Consider the following 16,531-nt stretch of genomic DNA (forward strand, 5'->3'; position numbering starts at 1 on the left):
AACCCGGGACTAGAGGGCGTGGACTGTTGGATGCATTTTCACTACCGGTCATGAACAGGCTCAATCAAACCGAGCCTGCAACATTTTCGTGTTTGTTAGGTTGAGCAACCTGTGGAGTTCCCACTTTTTCTATTTGATTTGATATTCAAGTTCGAACGGTTGGCACGGGACTACGAATCGAGTTCAATCCCTCGGCAATGGCAGTGTTTACCATGACGATTTGCTTGATCTCGGCTTCTTGTGAGGAAGTTGTCAGTTAGTTGTTATTACATATTAATTTAGTAAGTATTGCTAGATTATCTAATTATCGTTAAAAAACTTAGCACAGTTGAAAATCAAACAAAGAAAATTAATGTAATGCTTTCCTTTCTTTTCTGCTCATTTACTAGTATTCATGCATGTATGATCCTTATTTTAAAGTTCTTCTACAAATGTATTTAAGCATGGTTTATTTTAACAATATTTCATTTAGAATATGTCAGTGCAAGACGTGCATATTATTATATTTCCCATAAAAGATAGCCAGAGAACGTTGTGTATTTTAGATAACCGTATATAGCTGTACCATCATGCGAATGCACCCTTACCCATACTCTTTCACTTTGGTTACACTGTATAATGGCAGAATTGAAGCCCTGATCATAGCCATGGCCTCCAGTACTGCCTGATGCATACATTATAACTAATGCTACACCATCTTTTACAATTTCTGTCTGTATCATCTCGTGGTACATGCTCATTGCGGCTGACTGGAACATATATATACCATTGACAGGGCAAATAAAGGCATGGAACACAGTGTCAAATGCCTGACCTTCGTTAAGCAAGACTTGATCGAACGGTATAGTGTGTTCTCTACCAAGTTCTGAGGCATAGTTGGATAAATACGCTGTAAATGCAATACGGTTGTTTCCAGATGATGTTAGACGTCGTGTAAGGGAGGCACATTCTGAAAATATACAACATTGCGTATATTAAACATATGCATATATGATGATCTTATGATATTTTCTTGTACAATTGAAACTTGGTATCTCGAATTCAAAGGGATCGAGCGTTTTACTTCAAAATAACCGAAATTCGACTTGAAATGATATTGTATGCACATGGACGGAAAAGTTCTTCGAGATAACCGGAATTTTTAGGTAAGCGAAATCGAGATATCGAGTTTCAACTGTATTTTCATTGACCATTATTATGATTCAATACCATGTAGACGTTCAAAGTCGAAGATGGAACTGATTCTGACAACATGTAACAACATAAGACGTCGATTAATCTGTTTCACATAAGAAATTTCTGTTTTCCTAAAACCTTAAATATCATAAGTGCGCTGAATTAGGTTCACAAATGATCTGAGATAGCATGCAACAATAATCCACAGTGAATTTGTTAAGACGTTCTTTAATGCCCTTGATACAAATGTTGCATTGCAAAAATGCGACATGAGCCTTGAAAGAAAATGTAAAATACTGATTTTTTTTTGGCATTCCGTTCACCAAATTGACCAGTTTCTATAACTGTAACAAATCTGATGGTTTTCACAGAAAAAGCTCTTTGTCTTCTAAATGAATATGTCCTAATTCAACGTACCTGTATTTTCCGATTTCTTATCTTTTACTTCTAAAGCACTGGTTTCACTTTCATCCGTGGCATGTCCAGCTATTTCTGGTGTTGTAAGATTTCCTTTCTGTATTCCGCGGCTGTTTGGAATTCCGTTGTTATATTTAAGTTCGGTATTTTCAGCGTTTGCGTTTATTTTTCTTCCATCGGTTTCATATTGCCGTTTTTCTATTTTAGAGAACTTTTTATCAGCAGATTTAACGTCAGAGTTATGTTTCTTGTCCTTATTATAGAGAGTTTTCTCTAATTTATTAACCTTGTTTTCATATGTGTATACGGCCTCATCCAGTTTTTCTTCGATACTGTTTAGTCTTTTCTCCATTCTATTAAATATGATGTCGTTCAATTTCTGTGTGGAATGAAGTTTCTCTTCAATATTGTAACACCTGTTCTTCACTTCAGCCAATTTGTTTTTATAAAAGATCTCCGTGGATGTTTGCCTATTTTCACTTTCAGAAAGCCTTTCCTCTATTGTACTTAATTTCCGCTTATAGAATGTCTCAACGGAATTCAACTTCTCATCAAACGCCTTTTCCATTTGTGCCAATTTCTTCTCAATGTGCATGTTGAAATCAAAGAAGCGGTTCTCCAAACTCTGTAGCTCGCGGACGACTGGTTCGATCTTCGTATCCATTGCATCTGCTGCTTGGAAACCTCCAAATACGAAAATGAAGCAAAGTACTCCTAATAGCATTTTTAGGTCTTTTTTTCTGGTCTACGTTTATATAATTGTCGACAGACCAAATGAAGAAATGACATATGTGGCAATTTTTGTGATAAGTATCTCAAGTTTGATAAGAAATTTAAAAACAATGCCACAAGTACAAGGTTACTCTGTGAAGAGGGCAAATATATGCGTCTGTTTATTGACTAAGTTTTGTACTTGTTGTTGTTGTTTCTGATGATGATGATGATGATGATGATGATTATAGTGGTGGTGAAGATGATGATGCTAATAGTGATGATGATGTTGTTCTTGATGAGATTATGATAATGAGATAATGATGATGATGGTGGTGACGCACAATATCAGCCGTTTCTGTATTCATTGTTTTGTTTTCGAGCGCGACTTTCATGTCGGAATTTGCAAACACTATTCCCGGATTCATTTGTTATAATTACCTCATTGCAAAATTAATAGGTGGGAGCATCGAAAGTAAAATATAAAAAAAAAACAGTGAAAGCTAGATAAAAACCTTAAAGAATGTGTCTTGTTCATCGATCCATGATGGCACGCTCCGATTGTACTCCTATCTTGTAAAATCAACTTTATTGTTACATATATAGAACTTGTTTTACAAGTTGTTTTTAAGCCCTGGGAAGGGCTTAATGTAATGTTGTTAGAACTTGTTGCCCAACCAATTTGCTTTTGTATTGTTGTAATTCTATGTATCTACTTGCACGTATATGTGAGCAATTAAAACTTTTTAACTAAACTAGAAATGACTAAATGTCTCTGAAACAACTATTGACCGGGCCACCAATATTAAACCTTAGCCTGCTGGCGGCAAATGACTTTCCCTTTGCGACCAGTGCAGGCTGATCATGGTCTGCACTGTTCGCTATTCAGTCAGTACATTTTCAGTGAACACCCCTTCGAATAATAAATGGTACTACCCAAATTGAATGATGAACCATTCCATTTTAGGAATTTAGCAGGGTAAGGTATTGCTGACATAGACATGATACGGAATCGAAAGATTCGCCAAGTGCAATACCGATTTTGATTTATTTTGTGAAATACAAGCTGTACATTTAAGTATTGTTTTACAGGAATACAAGTAATGCACTGAAGCGACCCTTGAATGCATGGAACATACATACTTAATATGGTAATTTCATTAAAAAAATCATTTTTAAAATTTCTAAAATTTGTAGAACGTTTTATCTAAAACGACACGAAATCTCATTGGCCTACAGTCTTAATTAAAGAGAGCGGTTAACGAATTTCATCGCGGCGATACCCTAAATAGCTCAGATATGACGGTGCATTTTGAAGTCCTCTTTACAATTGTGGTGAAAGAAAATCCCCTAGACTGACCACATAGAGTCCAACCTACGTCATGTTTGACCACAATATAAACTGTTCGAGGTCATTTCGGCTTGACCATAAACGTTTCAAACCAAATAGATCTGATCGAAAATGTATGTAACCTTGTGTAATAGATATCGTCTGCCATTATGAGGTTTGATAAGGCCGCCCTCCTCCCATTAAATCCACTTGACATCAGTTATTCTGGTGCGTGTACATAAACTTTTGGGGTAAAAGTATCACATGGATAATGACTCAGTTTTATGACTCAAACTTAATTGAAATTTTAAACGATGCTGTTCAACAATGATCTTGAATTTCTTTATTTGTCACTATTTTAAGTTTTATGTGAACTCTCTGTAAGAATAATGAAAACACCTAGCCTTCTTCTTACCATCCTAAAAAGCATTTGTCATATTGAGAAGAGACTTTTCAAGCTTAACGCTTTAATATCAGTTTCCTTAGTTGTGCATGGCTTTCTAGCATTGAGGAGAAACCTCCTACGCTTTAATACCAGTTGCCTTACTGTTGTCATTAAGGAGAAACTTCCTACGCTTTAATACCAGTTTCCTTAAAGTTGCGCATGGCTTTCTAACATTGATACACTCTAATATCAGTTTCCTTACAGTTGTCATTGAGGAGAAACTTCCTACGCTTTAATACCAGTTTCCTTAAAGGTGTGCATGGCTTTCTAACATTGATACGCTTTAATACCAGTTTCATTAAGTTGTGCATGGCTTTGCGACAGTATTTCTCCTTACCATAGCATAACGCTTTATACGAAAATTTATACTCTTTAATGCAGTGTGCGACTTTGCAACGTTGAGGTACCATAGCACAAGTTTTATACGAAAATTTCTACGCTTTAATGCCAGTTTCCTCTCTTCGATGTTACAAAACAAGGAGTTGCCTTACTAGGTGTATCCGAAATTTTCAGCGCTTAACTGCCAGTTTCCTTTGTAGCTCTTGTTTCTTTTCCATATATAGCATAAAGCTTTGCGAAAATTTCTACGCTGCATAAGCAGTTGCCCTTGGTTGTGCAGGGCTTTGTATTGAAAGATGAAAATTGAAACTGTTTTGCTATCCGTTTCACATGACCTACCTGGATGATAGACCAATTAAATTTTACCGATAAGCATGTTGGGTGCAACTTCATTTTTCATCATGCGTTAAAAAATTCCTGTTAATCTATGGAAATTCAAACAGTTTACCTTACTTTTTATATCGTGCTGAAATAAGATGAATTTATCACTTTCCTTTTTCAAATAATTCAAGTCAGATGTTAAAATTCTCGCTTGCGTAACTTAAAACATCATTCTTTAATCTGACATGTTACGATTATTACAAACGCATCGGCTGTTATTTCGTTGATTTTATGCAAAATCAACGTGTGTCTACTCTTGCCAATAAAATTATTTAGGACACGTCTTAAGTTTGAGTACAAAATCATATCCTGCTAAAATATTCATGTATTTATTAAAATTCTGTTTTTGATAATGATGTAAATTATTCAAAATGTTCTTACATAAACCAGCCATAGACCAAAGTGAAAGTAATTCGGTGCTTCGCATTGAAAAAGGATGCAAAATAAAGTTGATTTACATAATCAAATCATATTAAAATATCTAATATGGGATTATACGTAAAAATACTGTGTACCGAATGCGGACAAAACCTTTGAATAGGAATGATATACGCATTTAGTGAATCCTTGTGTTATGATGTTTTTCAGCATTTTACATCCGCCGCATTATATCAGAGTATTGTGTCGCACTCAAAGAGAACCTTTCTGTTTTTTTTTGTTTTTTTTCGTTTTTTTTTTGTTGTTTCTTCAGGGGTGGTATAGTACGTCATCAACAGGTGCGCGCAACACTTCCCGATGCGGCTTTTTTATGTCAAAACACCTCGATTCGGTGAGTAAACTTGCGATTATTTCATTGGTAACAAATAGATTTGGAAATGACATATAGTCTAAAGTACCCGCATGTGTCTCTAGTTTATCACTGACGTTTGCATTTTTCAAGAAAGTCTTACGTTTAAGTGAACATTCGAGCACAATGCACTTCATGGAAACACTTCCCCATTCACCACACCATATTATATCGCATAAAAAGAGTTTTCATGCATTTCTTATGACTAAATGCCTTGACGGGTGTTCTTTTATGGCAAACAGAGGTCAGTGATACCTTAATTAATTATTGGAATCTATAGTTTCAAAGAAATCAGTAATATAAAATTTCGCCTTCCCGGTTCACCAGGTAAAACGATGCACTTCCCGGCTCACCGCCCGTGTGGCATCGTGTTTGACTTAATTATATGTAGCCTTTCAATTGATTTTGAAGCATGGTACTTCGGTTGTCGTACCAGCAAAACTAGTATTTAGCAATGAACGTTTATGTCAGTAAAAACAGTGTTTAATTTACTTTCAATGGCTATATTATGACAGATTTACTCTTTCTTTTTCAGATCACAACAGAAACACCTGAGATATTCTGTTTATCAGAATTAAATTATGAAGCTAAACACTTGGGGTTCCGTAGACAGATGAACATAAACTGCATATAGTAATTCATGCATTTCTCGGGAATAAAATGACACGTCAAAAAATCAGAATTGTAGAAAGAACAATACCCGCTTGTTGAGGATGTTTGCGAAAAAGTCAGAAATGAAGACCACAAAAGTAGCCGTTGTTTGAGGTTCACTCACTGGCAATATGTGCAGACACCGTTTGAAACAGCTCACTGTTACGTGTGACCTGACCACTACCGTACAATATTTAGCCATGAACAGCTTTTGTAGACGGAATTTAATGTGATTTTGCGTGACTTCAAACAATTGTGATTTTTTATTAAAACATGTTTTGTTTTGTCTGTCTGTGTCACAGTCTTGTCAGTGCCTCTCCTTTCTTCTAAATAACATTTGACAGATTTTGATGAAAGGCAACAGCAGTATTAAACTTTGTATGAAATGTAGTTGACACTAATGCGCATAACGGGTAAAACACAACAATGTAAATATTCTTGTTATCTCTATGTTTCGGTCAATAAACGTTCACAGATTATACTACATTGTCACTTTATCAAGCTTTGTGTGTTTTTAATGAAATTTCTGAGTTATAATTAGTGTAGTTGCGCAAAACCTCAACATTTTCCAGTTTAATGGTTTCAAGAGTTATTATATTCTGATTTTTGTTGATTTTGAAGTTTAGGCAGTCCATCTTCACTTCGCGTCTTTCTGTCGTGTCTGAATATTTCCAGTTGTTGAGAATATGTGACATAGAGATGTACAGTGCTTCTTGATCGAAGAAAATTAAAGCATACAATGTGGAAAGAATTTGTCAGATATGCGATCTTAATGAAACTTAAGGTGAATTTCATTTTTTTAAATGCTGAGTTATAAAGAATTACGTCCAAAGTTAAAGAAACGTTTTCATTATACTCGTATTTATAAGTGTGTATAAAATTTAGAATTGCTACAATCAAGTAATAAATCTACTTTGTTGATTTGTGTAAATATATAACATTAGCTGATAAAAGGAAGATATTGCTATGTCTTGAAAGTGTATGTGCGTATGTTTATGTCACAACGGCTTCCACTGTGTAAGGGTTTAAATAAAAAATCAGTAAAATTTCCTATTTTAAATAATCTTTTATACAACAACATTTTCAACAACTAAACAGTTTAAGAAAAGCAAAGTAATTTACATTGCAAGTAAAATTGTTCTACCACTGTTCAAGCTCACTTCGAGTTTTAACATGTATTTGGGTGCACTAAGATTTGCAAGCAAAATCTGAACATTAGTAAAATGTTAAATCCTCAACCGCTTTCTAGTGTAGATTCAATGTCCCATTCTACTACGTGGTAATTATAATTCGGTTGTAGTCACTCTTGGTCTTTCCCTGCGCACATCTAAAACTCCTTAATAAGAACATTTCGTTGGCGCGATACAGTAATTTCTCATTTTTTCCAGAGCAATTGTGATGATCACGTGGCCCTGAAACGTGAAACAAAACTAAATAGTAGCATTTCATTAAAAACTAAACTGCATTGGTGCGACTTTATACCTTTAAAAATATATTAAAAGGTTGCTACTTTAAAAATCAGCACATGATAATAATTTAACTATATAATTTTGCTTATACAAGTTAACTAATGGTTTCCAAAATACTTTCTATTTATATTATCATGTGTCGAAGTGCCTATCTAACTATACCCCTTAATAAGGTTTATCTACTGTAACATTATTGAAATTAAATCAGTTATTTATATCCATACCTTCAAACAGCAACCGACATAGTCGTGACAAAGTTTGGTACGGAGACCTAGTTGAGCGTTGAAATCCTTGTCTGGGGTAATTCCGTTAGAGGATGTTCTCCACTTCTCAAATATTATGTCGTACAGCTTTTGGAAAATATAATATGTCAATAATGTCTTGCATGCAGATCACTCAGCAATCCTTTTTAACATATATTGACAATTCCATTGATGCAGACTAGAAGTTTTTTTTCCTTTTTCATTTTTCATGTACCTAAAATAACAAATATAAGGACATGATAGAACATAATTATTTCATACATATGCATGTTTATAGTATACAACATATGTTCAAGATATGCCTCGTTCTTTCAATATTATCTTCAAATGCTTAAATGAAGTTTACAGACCATCTAGTGCAAGCACTCTAACAATTAGTTATTCGAATTAATAGAACTTCCAGGCAAGTGTGATCACATTTACATGAGCACCAGCCCGATGTTAGTCATGCTGGAAATTGGTGAGCCGGGAAGGACATCAATTCAGTTGGTGAATCGGGAAGGCGAAATTTTAGTTTACTGATTTTTCGGAAAGTTTAGATTCCAATGAGTAATTAAGGTATCACTGACATCTGTTTACCATAAAAGAACACCCGTCAATGCTTGGATTTATCAGAAATGCATGTAAACTCTTGTTATGCGACATAATATGGTGTGGTGAATAGGGAAGTGTTTCCATGAAGTGCATTGTGCACGAATGTTCTCTTAAACGGAAGGCTTTCTTGAAAAATGCAAACGTAAATGATAAACTAGTCGCATGTGCGGGTACTTTCGACTATATGTCATTTCCGAATCTATTAGTTATCAATGTAATAATCGCAAGTTAACTCACCGAATCGAGATGTTTTGACACAAAAAAGCCGCATCGGGAATTGTTGCGCGCACCTGTTGATGACGTACTATACCACCCCTGTTCTTTATCAGTCTAAAATTATTGGAAACGGACTGTTAACTCAGAGGCGTTTCTTCATATTTTTTTCATAAATGTACAAATGTTCTCAAAAACAAACAAAAACGCACGGAAATGTACACATTTCTTTATTAGGCCTAAAAAATCTTTGTTTCCGGTAACATGCTAAAACAAATAAGGGGGTTATGCCTTATGAGCATCAGTAAGTTGATTTCTAACATCGCTGACCATGTTTAAAGCATAAAAAATGCAGTTTTGCAACTTTTTGATAAAAAGTTGAAAAAAAAATTCTCCAAGGCCGTAAAAACATTTAGGGTCGGGCCAAAAATTTAGGGTAGGTCGGGATACCGGAAACAAACATCTTTTTACGCCTTACCGAACCACTGCCCGGTCTCGGTTAACTTTAGATTTGAGTGCGGTCTTTACACTTAGTCCACGTGCATCATTAGTAAACCTTTTGTTTAAAAAGATACGAGTTAGTGATTAACAGAAATGTACCGAATGGCACCGAGCATTTATTTACTCCAAGCGCTCTAGATAAATAAAGTAACAACATCAAAACTGTTTGTTATCAAAAACCAAAAAGTTTATATCAACATTATTATGTATCGACTTAAACCGTCCTAATACTTTTGGTTAATATTGAAATTTAAGTCAGTTTTATCATCAAAGCGGACTTTTATTGGTCAATTTGGCTTGCAGCGTGTCAGGTTTTCTATTTATTCAAGTATTTATACAGATAATTCACGGTCAGATGAAATAAATCACAAGTACCTCCTTTGTACGTCATTAACCCGATAGGTTATAAACATTTTAGAAAGTGGAAATCGGATCAGTACCGGTAGATGTTTTTGTAATCAACAGATCGCTTTTGTACAAAATACTTAAACAATAGCTAGTTCATGTTCTGGAACTGATTGCGTTACGCCCTTAATTGACTGGAGCCGTTATAAAAATTCTAACAGTTTATATGCATGGTTTGGGAATAAATGCAATTTCCAGGTAAGCTTTCTTTTTCTTTTTATTTCTTGTTTTCCATTGATTTAATAAGGAAAAACACACAAAAATAAAAGAAAATATGAAAAATGATTAATGTTATATAAAAGTGATATTTGTTCATAATATCTTTACACTGAGATATGTTCAGGAACTGAAAAACCGCGAGCTTGTGTTTTATACACTTAAATTTTTATTTCTGTGAGTTTTAACATTTTTTTTACCTATTCGGCCCGCTCAACCAGTGTTAAGAATATTGATACCCTTTTTCACTGAGAAATTACAAGATAGATTTCATTGTTCTGATAGTTTTGTATGTGAAAATGTTAACAATTTATTTTCATCCTTTTTCGTGATTTGAATTATAAATATTGATACTAAAATGTATCATTTACATGTAATCGCCTGGTTTTGAGATGTGTAATGCAAATTTCTTTAAACATACTAATAAAATTCGGAGATGTGATGTTTGATTATTTATATCGCCGCGTATTTCTTGTACTACTTAATATATTGTAATGTAATGTTAATTTATGAGACTTTCAAACTAGGTGCTTGCAAAAGGCTATAAATTAAATCATAAATGGTGACATAAAACTGTAGAAAAGCGTCTATCTTAACACTTCCTCGTATAACTTAAAGGTTGATATTCAGGTTTTGGTCAAGAAGTCGATTTGTTTGAAATCATTATTTGAGCCGCACCATGAGAAAACCATCATAGTGCATTTGCGACAAGCATGGATCCAGACCAGCCTGCGCATCCGCGCAATTTGGTCAGAATCCATGCTGTTCGCTTTCAAAGCCTACTGCTATTAGAGAAACCATTAGCGAACAGCATGGATCCAGACCAGCCTGCGCATCCGTGGTGGTCGCAAATGCACTATGTTGGTTTTCTCATGGGGCGGCTCAAATTATTCAGCATAAGAATAAATTCGTTTCACATTCTTTGCCTAAGAAATCATGAATGATATGAATATAAAACTAGTAAAAGATCTGCTTTGACAATTACATATTTACACAAAATCCATTCAAAATTTATTAACTCCCTTTAGATTGCTTATCTTGGTTGCACAACCAAAATTGAAAGTAAATGACTTACGAGGTTTTAAAATTTGTCTTCTGGCTCAGATTGTTGAAATATTTCAATATGTATCAAAATCAAATGTAAAATTAGAAATTATATTTGAGAAATTGTTTGATTGGTTTGATAAGAGTCTGTTCATAAAAGGTTATGGGCCATGGCCCCTTATTTTTTCAAGAGCACCGGTTAACATTATTTTTTATCTACTCCCTTTAACACTTACCCTGCCATATTTCTATAATAAACTTGTCCATCTTTCAATTTGGACACTCCCATTGACTGTTAAAGGGGGTGCTTACCAAAAAGATACAGACTGAATGGCGGACAGTGTAGACCATAATCAGCCTGCACTGGTCGCAAAGGCAGAATGACTTGCCACCAGCAGGCTAGGGGTTTAAAATCAAATAACAGTTGGCATTGTGCTCAGCAAATGACGGCCATTAGTGTACATCTGAAATCAGTATCGTTGTTGGATATCATCTTTCAAATATTTCGATATAATCTGTGAAATTTATTGAGTCGTATGCTCATAGTCTTATGCAAATAAGATAACGTTGACCCGACATTCCGTCTATGTCATTTGAACAGTTATCAGGATTTAAGTCAGATTTTGTAAATTGTAATAAATTAATGTATGTGGGGGTATACATCCTAATGTTGATCTAAATATTGTTTTAATAGATATCAAGGTTTATAAAACATCTAAATTCTAAGCTTTAGTATTATATAAGTTGTTATCTTATGAAAATTATGTAAAATACTGCTAAATCCATATATTTATATCATTTTTAGCGCGTGACTAACGCAGTCTGAGTAACTATGACACATATTCTATAACCTGCGCAAGTATATATGTAAATAAGTACTGCATAGACCTCACTGAATTACATTTGTACTTTGTTTTACGGTATATTTACAAAACATTAAGAAGGTTACAAGTACATTTTGTACAAACATTCAGTTCCGAAAAAAACATTTGATTTGACAAAAATCTGGACGCGTGCCTATTACGACAAGTCTTGTGAATAAGTTAAAATAACTTGCGTGTCTTGCTACGTATAATGACGCAATGTGTTTATATTCCAGCGCAAAAGAAAGCGAAATGAACATAGTAGCCAACGACGTCCAAGAAAAGCAAATAGAAATAGATCAGAGTACGCCAAGAAGGAGGAAACTTGCAGTTGCTCATCACAACAATGGTATGATTTTTGACGCCAATGGCAATACCCACCAAATTCAACGTCTAGACAGTGTGTCCGAAACGGTACCGGACGTACCGAGTCACTGGACAGAAAAAGACGAAAATGAAAATGAAGAACGTAACTCTGCCTTGTGGGAACACTCTGTACTTCAGCAAATTCAAAGTCTGATGAGAAACGTACAGGTTTCAGAAAGCCTTGCAGACTATATTAATAAAGAAATTCTGAATGGTACAGACATAAATGCAAATGTGGGACACAGGACCCGAAGAAAAAGTTGCTTCAGTTTTAACAATGAAACACACTCTCAAACTTCAAGACGACAGTCCGTGGCAAATCTTTATCAGAATAAATCAAAGTCCTTGCCGAGGACCAACATCAACAATGGCGCACTAAATGATGCACGAAAAGGAAGGCGAAGTAGTGTGGTGCATAGCAACGGTCGCCGAATCAGCAATGCCGGTCAAAGTCAAGGCCGCAGAGGTAGTGTAGTCAATCAGCATGGTGGAAGAAGGTGCAGTGTTGTTCATTCTAATGTTCAAATTACCAGTTCCAGTAGCCGGAGAAATAGCGTGGCCCACTTAAGCAGGCGTCGAAGCAGTTTAGCACATGCATATCAACACAGTGCAATGTCCAGTTTACGTAAAATGAGTAGCGTAAATGATAATTTTGTGGAAGTGCCAATCAACGCTGTTCCTCAACGACGTAGAAGCAGTGTAAAACCACCGTGTTTTCCGGTAACGAAAATCTCCAGTGTTCAGAAGCGTCTTCATAGAATTTACAACAGAAGACGCAGACGACAAGACCGAGCGGAAGTGAAGATGTCTGATGTAAGACGCGCTTTTAAAGGGCTTAAGAATGAGAACTATGCAGAAACAAGTGAAAGCGATGACAATGCAACAAATAACAATGAATGTTCTAGCGGAACTGAACAAACAGTATCAGACGAGGACGGTGATGTGTGTAAAGAGCAAACTATTTCCCCAATAGTGGCAAAGGAAACCGAGTCAGAATTAAACGCAGTAAATGCTAAAGGGGACATTGTTGGTGAATGTGTAATAGATAATGTTGATGAAGCAAAACCTAATCCGAGAAGAAAAACGAGCATACAAGTCAGATCTTGGGAACTCTCTCGTAAACTAAGGCAAAGACGTAGAGAAAAGAGGAAAGGTTTCACAGAAAGTGATTTGATCTGATTTCATTTTATAGGGAGACATCTTAATTAACGTATGAGAATGTATGCATATTAATTAAGATATAGAGATACAGTATATGACATTGAGCAAAGGGTAACAATTTTAAAAAATGTCAACATAACTTTATTTGTGCTGCGAAAATGTCTTGACCTGTGTTCACAAATATACTTTTTCTTGCACTGTATTTAAAGAAAAGACTTTTAATTTTTACAATAAATATTTTATTTACATTTCTTAAGATATCGAAATCTGTGAAATAAAAATAAACAGCACATGTAAAGTCGTAGTTATTGTAAACGCGAAATTCAAATAAATGTTTAACAAAATATTCTATATTTAACTATTGGATTATCATAAGATTTTGTTGTGTCTTGTTGTTTTTAGAAATTATACCCGAAAGTACTAATCGTTTGGAGTAGGTGTCAGTTAGTCAGATGAGATATAAATTAAACACTTCCCAATAATTTGATATGTACGGTGGTATGTTTAGGACATGCATTTATTTTTTTAAAGATTAAATTATTTCGAGCGCACGATATCTTATCTCGAGCGCACGGCATCTTATCTCGTGCGCACGACATCTTATCTCGAGCGCACGGCATCTTACCTATATATATTAAGGACCATTGTGTGTATTCAGATCATCAGTAAAAACATACAACTACCACCGTTTTTGCCTTTGTTTTGTTTATACTTATATCCGTTTCACGGGTTATTAATTTAAAAACACAAACTGATAAAAAAGAGAGCAAACATTCAATGATGAAGCAAAGGATAAATCTAAGTCCCCGACAAAATAAAGATTTAATATGTAGGTTTCACCCATATGTCAAAAAATATTCCCGTTTCCCCTTAATACATGCATGCAATTTCATAACTTTTCTGACAATGTGCAAATTGATACTATCAGTCGAACTGCGATTTGTTGCTATTCTAACATGCAGTAAGCATAATTAATCATGTTTGTTAAATTTTGAAGATAGGATGACCAATTATATACACTGCTTTTCCAAATGATGCGATAAACTTGTACTTGTGAGAAATTTAAATAACATCTGATTCGGCGGGACCCTATTTATCTACTTACGTTTTTATTGATGACATAAATACACACAAACGGCCCTAAGATAAGATGTCGTGCGCATGAGAAAAGATGTCGAGCACTCGAGATAAGATATCGTGCGCACGAGATAAGATGTCGAGCGCTCGAGATAAGATGTCGTGCGGTGAAGATAAGATGTCGTGCGCATGAGAAAAGATGTCGAGCACTCGAGATAAGATATCGTGCGCACGAGATAAAATGTCGTGCTCACGAGATAAGATGTCGAGCGCTCGAGATAAGATGTCGTGCGCTGAAGATAAGATGTCGGGCGCTCGAGATAAGATGCCGTCGAGATAAGATGTCGTGCGCTCGAGATAAATTAATCTTATTTGAAGCTGTATTCCTTAAATAGATCAGTGTCAACGCCTTTGAACTTTACATTTAGATATATAGATTACGGGATCCTTTTCCATGGTAACATACTAGTATTACTTTATTCAAGAAATCACTATTCCCTACTGAAATTTGAACAATTATAGAGCATAGTTGTAGTATATTAGTACCAAATTATAAATGGAAACGGAAAAATATATTTTATAAATCAAACTGCCCAAATTTTATTTGAAAATGGCCGTAATAAGTAACCTTTCGCCCAAATATATTCCCAATAACATCAGATCCATTTTCTTACATTCTGCATAACATTTGCGAAAGACTCATAAAAAATATGTTGGCAAATAATTGCTGTTTAAAAATAGTTCCAATAAAAAGAAATGCTCAGAATTACGTACTTTAAAGATAAAAGGCAACAATATTTGTAGCGTTTCTCGGGTAATTTCATTATTTCAGCACTATCAGTTCAGAGACAGGTTAATGATGATGTTGTTTGTTTTTTTTGTGTTTTTTTTTTTTGAGGGGGTGTTAGACGGGGTGGTGGAGGGGGGGGGGGGTGTCAGAAGAATAAATATACAAGCGCATTTAGTTTGTTGTAAACGTCGTCGTAAATCGTCACGTTAGATTCCCGTTGGGCATGATCACGTACAGATTGTAAGGTATGCAACCTCCTTAACTGCTGACAGTAGTTGCAGTTCACTGCTGGCAGTACAATCAATTAACTGTTGTAACCTCTGTAACTGCTGACAGTAGTTGCAGTTCACTGCTGGCAGTACAATCAATTAACTGTTGTAACTTCTGTAACTGCTGACAGTAGTTGCAGTTCACTGCTGGCAGTACAATCAATTAACTGTTGTAACTTCTGTAACTGCTGACAGTAGTTGCAGTTCACTGCTGGCAGTACAATCAATTAACTGTTGTAACTTCCTTAACTGCTGACAGTAGTTGCAGTTCACTGCTGGCAGTACAATCAATTAACTGTTGTAACTTCCGTAACTGCTGACAGTAGTTGCAGTTCACTGCTGGCAGTACAATCAATTAACTGTTGTAACTTCCTTAACTGCTGACAGTAGTAGCAGTTCACTGCTGGCAGTACAATCAATTAACTGTTGTAACTTCCTTAACTGCTGACAGTAGTTGCAGTTCACTGCTGGCAGTACAATCAATTAACTGTTGTAACTTCTGTAACTGCTGACAGTAGTTGCAGTTCACTGCTGGCAGTATAATCAATTAACTGTTGTAACTTCTGTACTGATGGCAGTTGTAGCAGTTAACTGCCCCTACTGCTGTACTGCCAACTTCACACAAATTACATAACGCAACTTTCATTTAAATATGATGGCTAAAGAAGTAGTTTATTTCGGGCGTTCTCCACTGATGAAACATTTGATTGTAAAGCAGTATACGTACAATCACGATATTTTTTCAGTTTCTTGCATATTAATTTTCAACAATTCTTTTTATATTTCAATTTTGATTATATCTCATGCAAAGAGAAATGTGTTTTAAGTGCATTTTACAAAAAAAATGATATAAGCTCTTGGAACTGACTGGAAAGAACAGGCAAAAATATGTAACTACTTTTTGCGTTTGTGTACGTAAAACAATCATTTTGTATATCTCGCACAAACTTTAATGGTAGGGTTGGACGTTTGCGAAAAAGTGCATGTTGTTATTTGTTTCTAATCTTGTACATAATCATTCAAGAATGGCAACATGATCATGATGGCGTTAGATCACTTCGCC

General features: G+C 35.2%; 2 protein-coding genes and 1 long non-coding RNA gene across 3 annotated transcripts; 1 reads left to right on the top strand and 2 right to left on the bottom strand.

Moving 5' to 3' along the window:
- Positions 1 to 286: 286 nt before the first annotated feature.
- LOC123536339 (uncharacterized) lies at positions 287 to 2,372 on the bottom strand. Its single transcript, XM_045319453.2, has 2 exons — positions 1,594 to 2,372; positions 287 to 949 (listed from the first exon to the last, which is right to left on the bottom strand). The coding sequence occupies exons 1-2, from the start codon at positions 2,315 to 2,317 to the stop codon at positions 501 to 503; spliced, it is 1,173 nt and encodes a 390-aa protein (XP_045175388.2). The 5' UTR covers positions 2,318 to 2,372; the 3' UTR covers positions 287 to 500.
- Positions 2,373 to 7,261: 4,889 nt separating this feature from the next.
- Positions 7,262 to 8,704, bottom strand: LOC128550289 (uncharacterized). The gene is made up of 2 exons (XR_008368205.1): positions 7,931 to 8,704; positions 7,262 to 7,649 (listed from the first exon to the last, which is right to left on the bottom strand). It is a non-coding gene; the product is annotated as an uncharacterized LOC128550289 (long non-coding RNA).
- A 752-nt stretch (positions 8,705 to 9,456) lies between these two features.
- On the top strand, positions 9,457 to 13,958 carry LOC123536415 (uncharacterized). The gene is made up of 2 exons (XM_053529038.1): positions 9,457 to 9,880; positions 12,042 to 13,958. The coding sequence occupies exons 1-2, from the start codon at positions 9,849 to 9,851 to the stop codon at positions 13,348 to 13,350; spliced, it is 1,341 nt and encodes a 446-aa protein (XP_053385013.1). The 5' UTR covers positions 9,457 to 9,848; the 3' UTR covers positions 13,351 to 13,958.
- Positions 13,959 to 16,531: the final 2,573 nt, after the last annotated feature.

Source organism: Mercenaria mercenaria, chromosome 17 (assembly GCF_021730395.1).
Source record: "Mercenaria mercenaria strain notata chromosome 17, MADL_Memer_1, whole genome shotgun sequence".
NCBI lineage: Eukaryota > Metazoa > Mollusca > Bivalvia > Venerida > Veneridae > Mercenaria > Mercenaria mercenaria.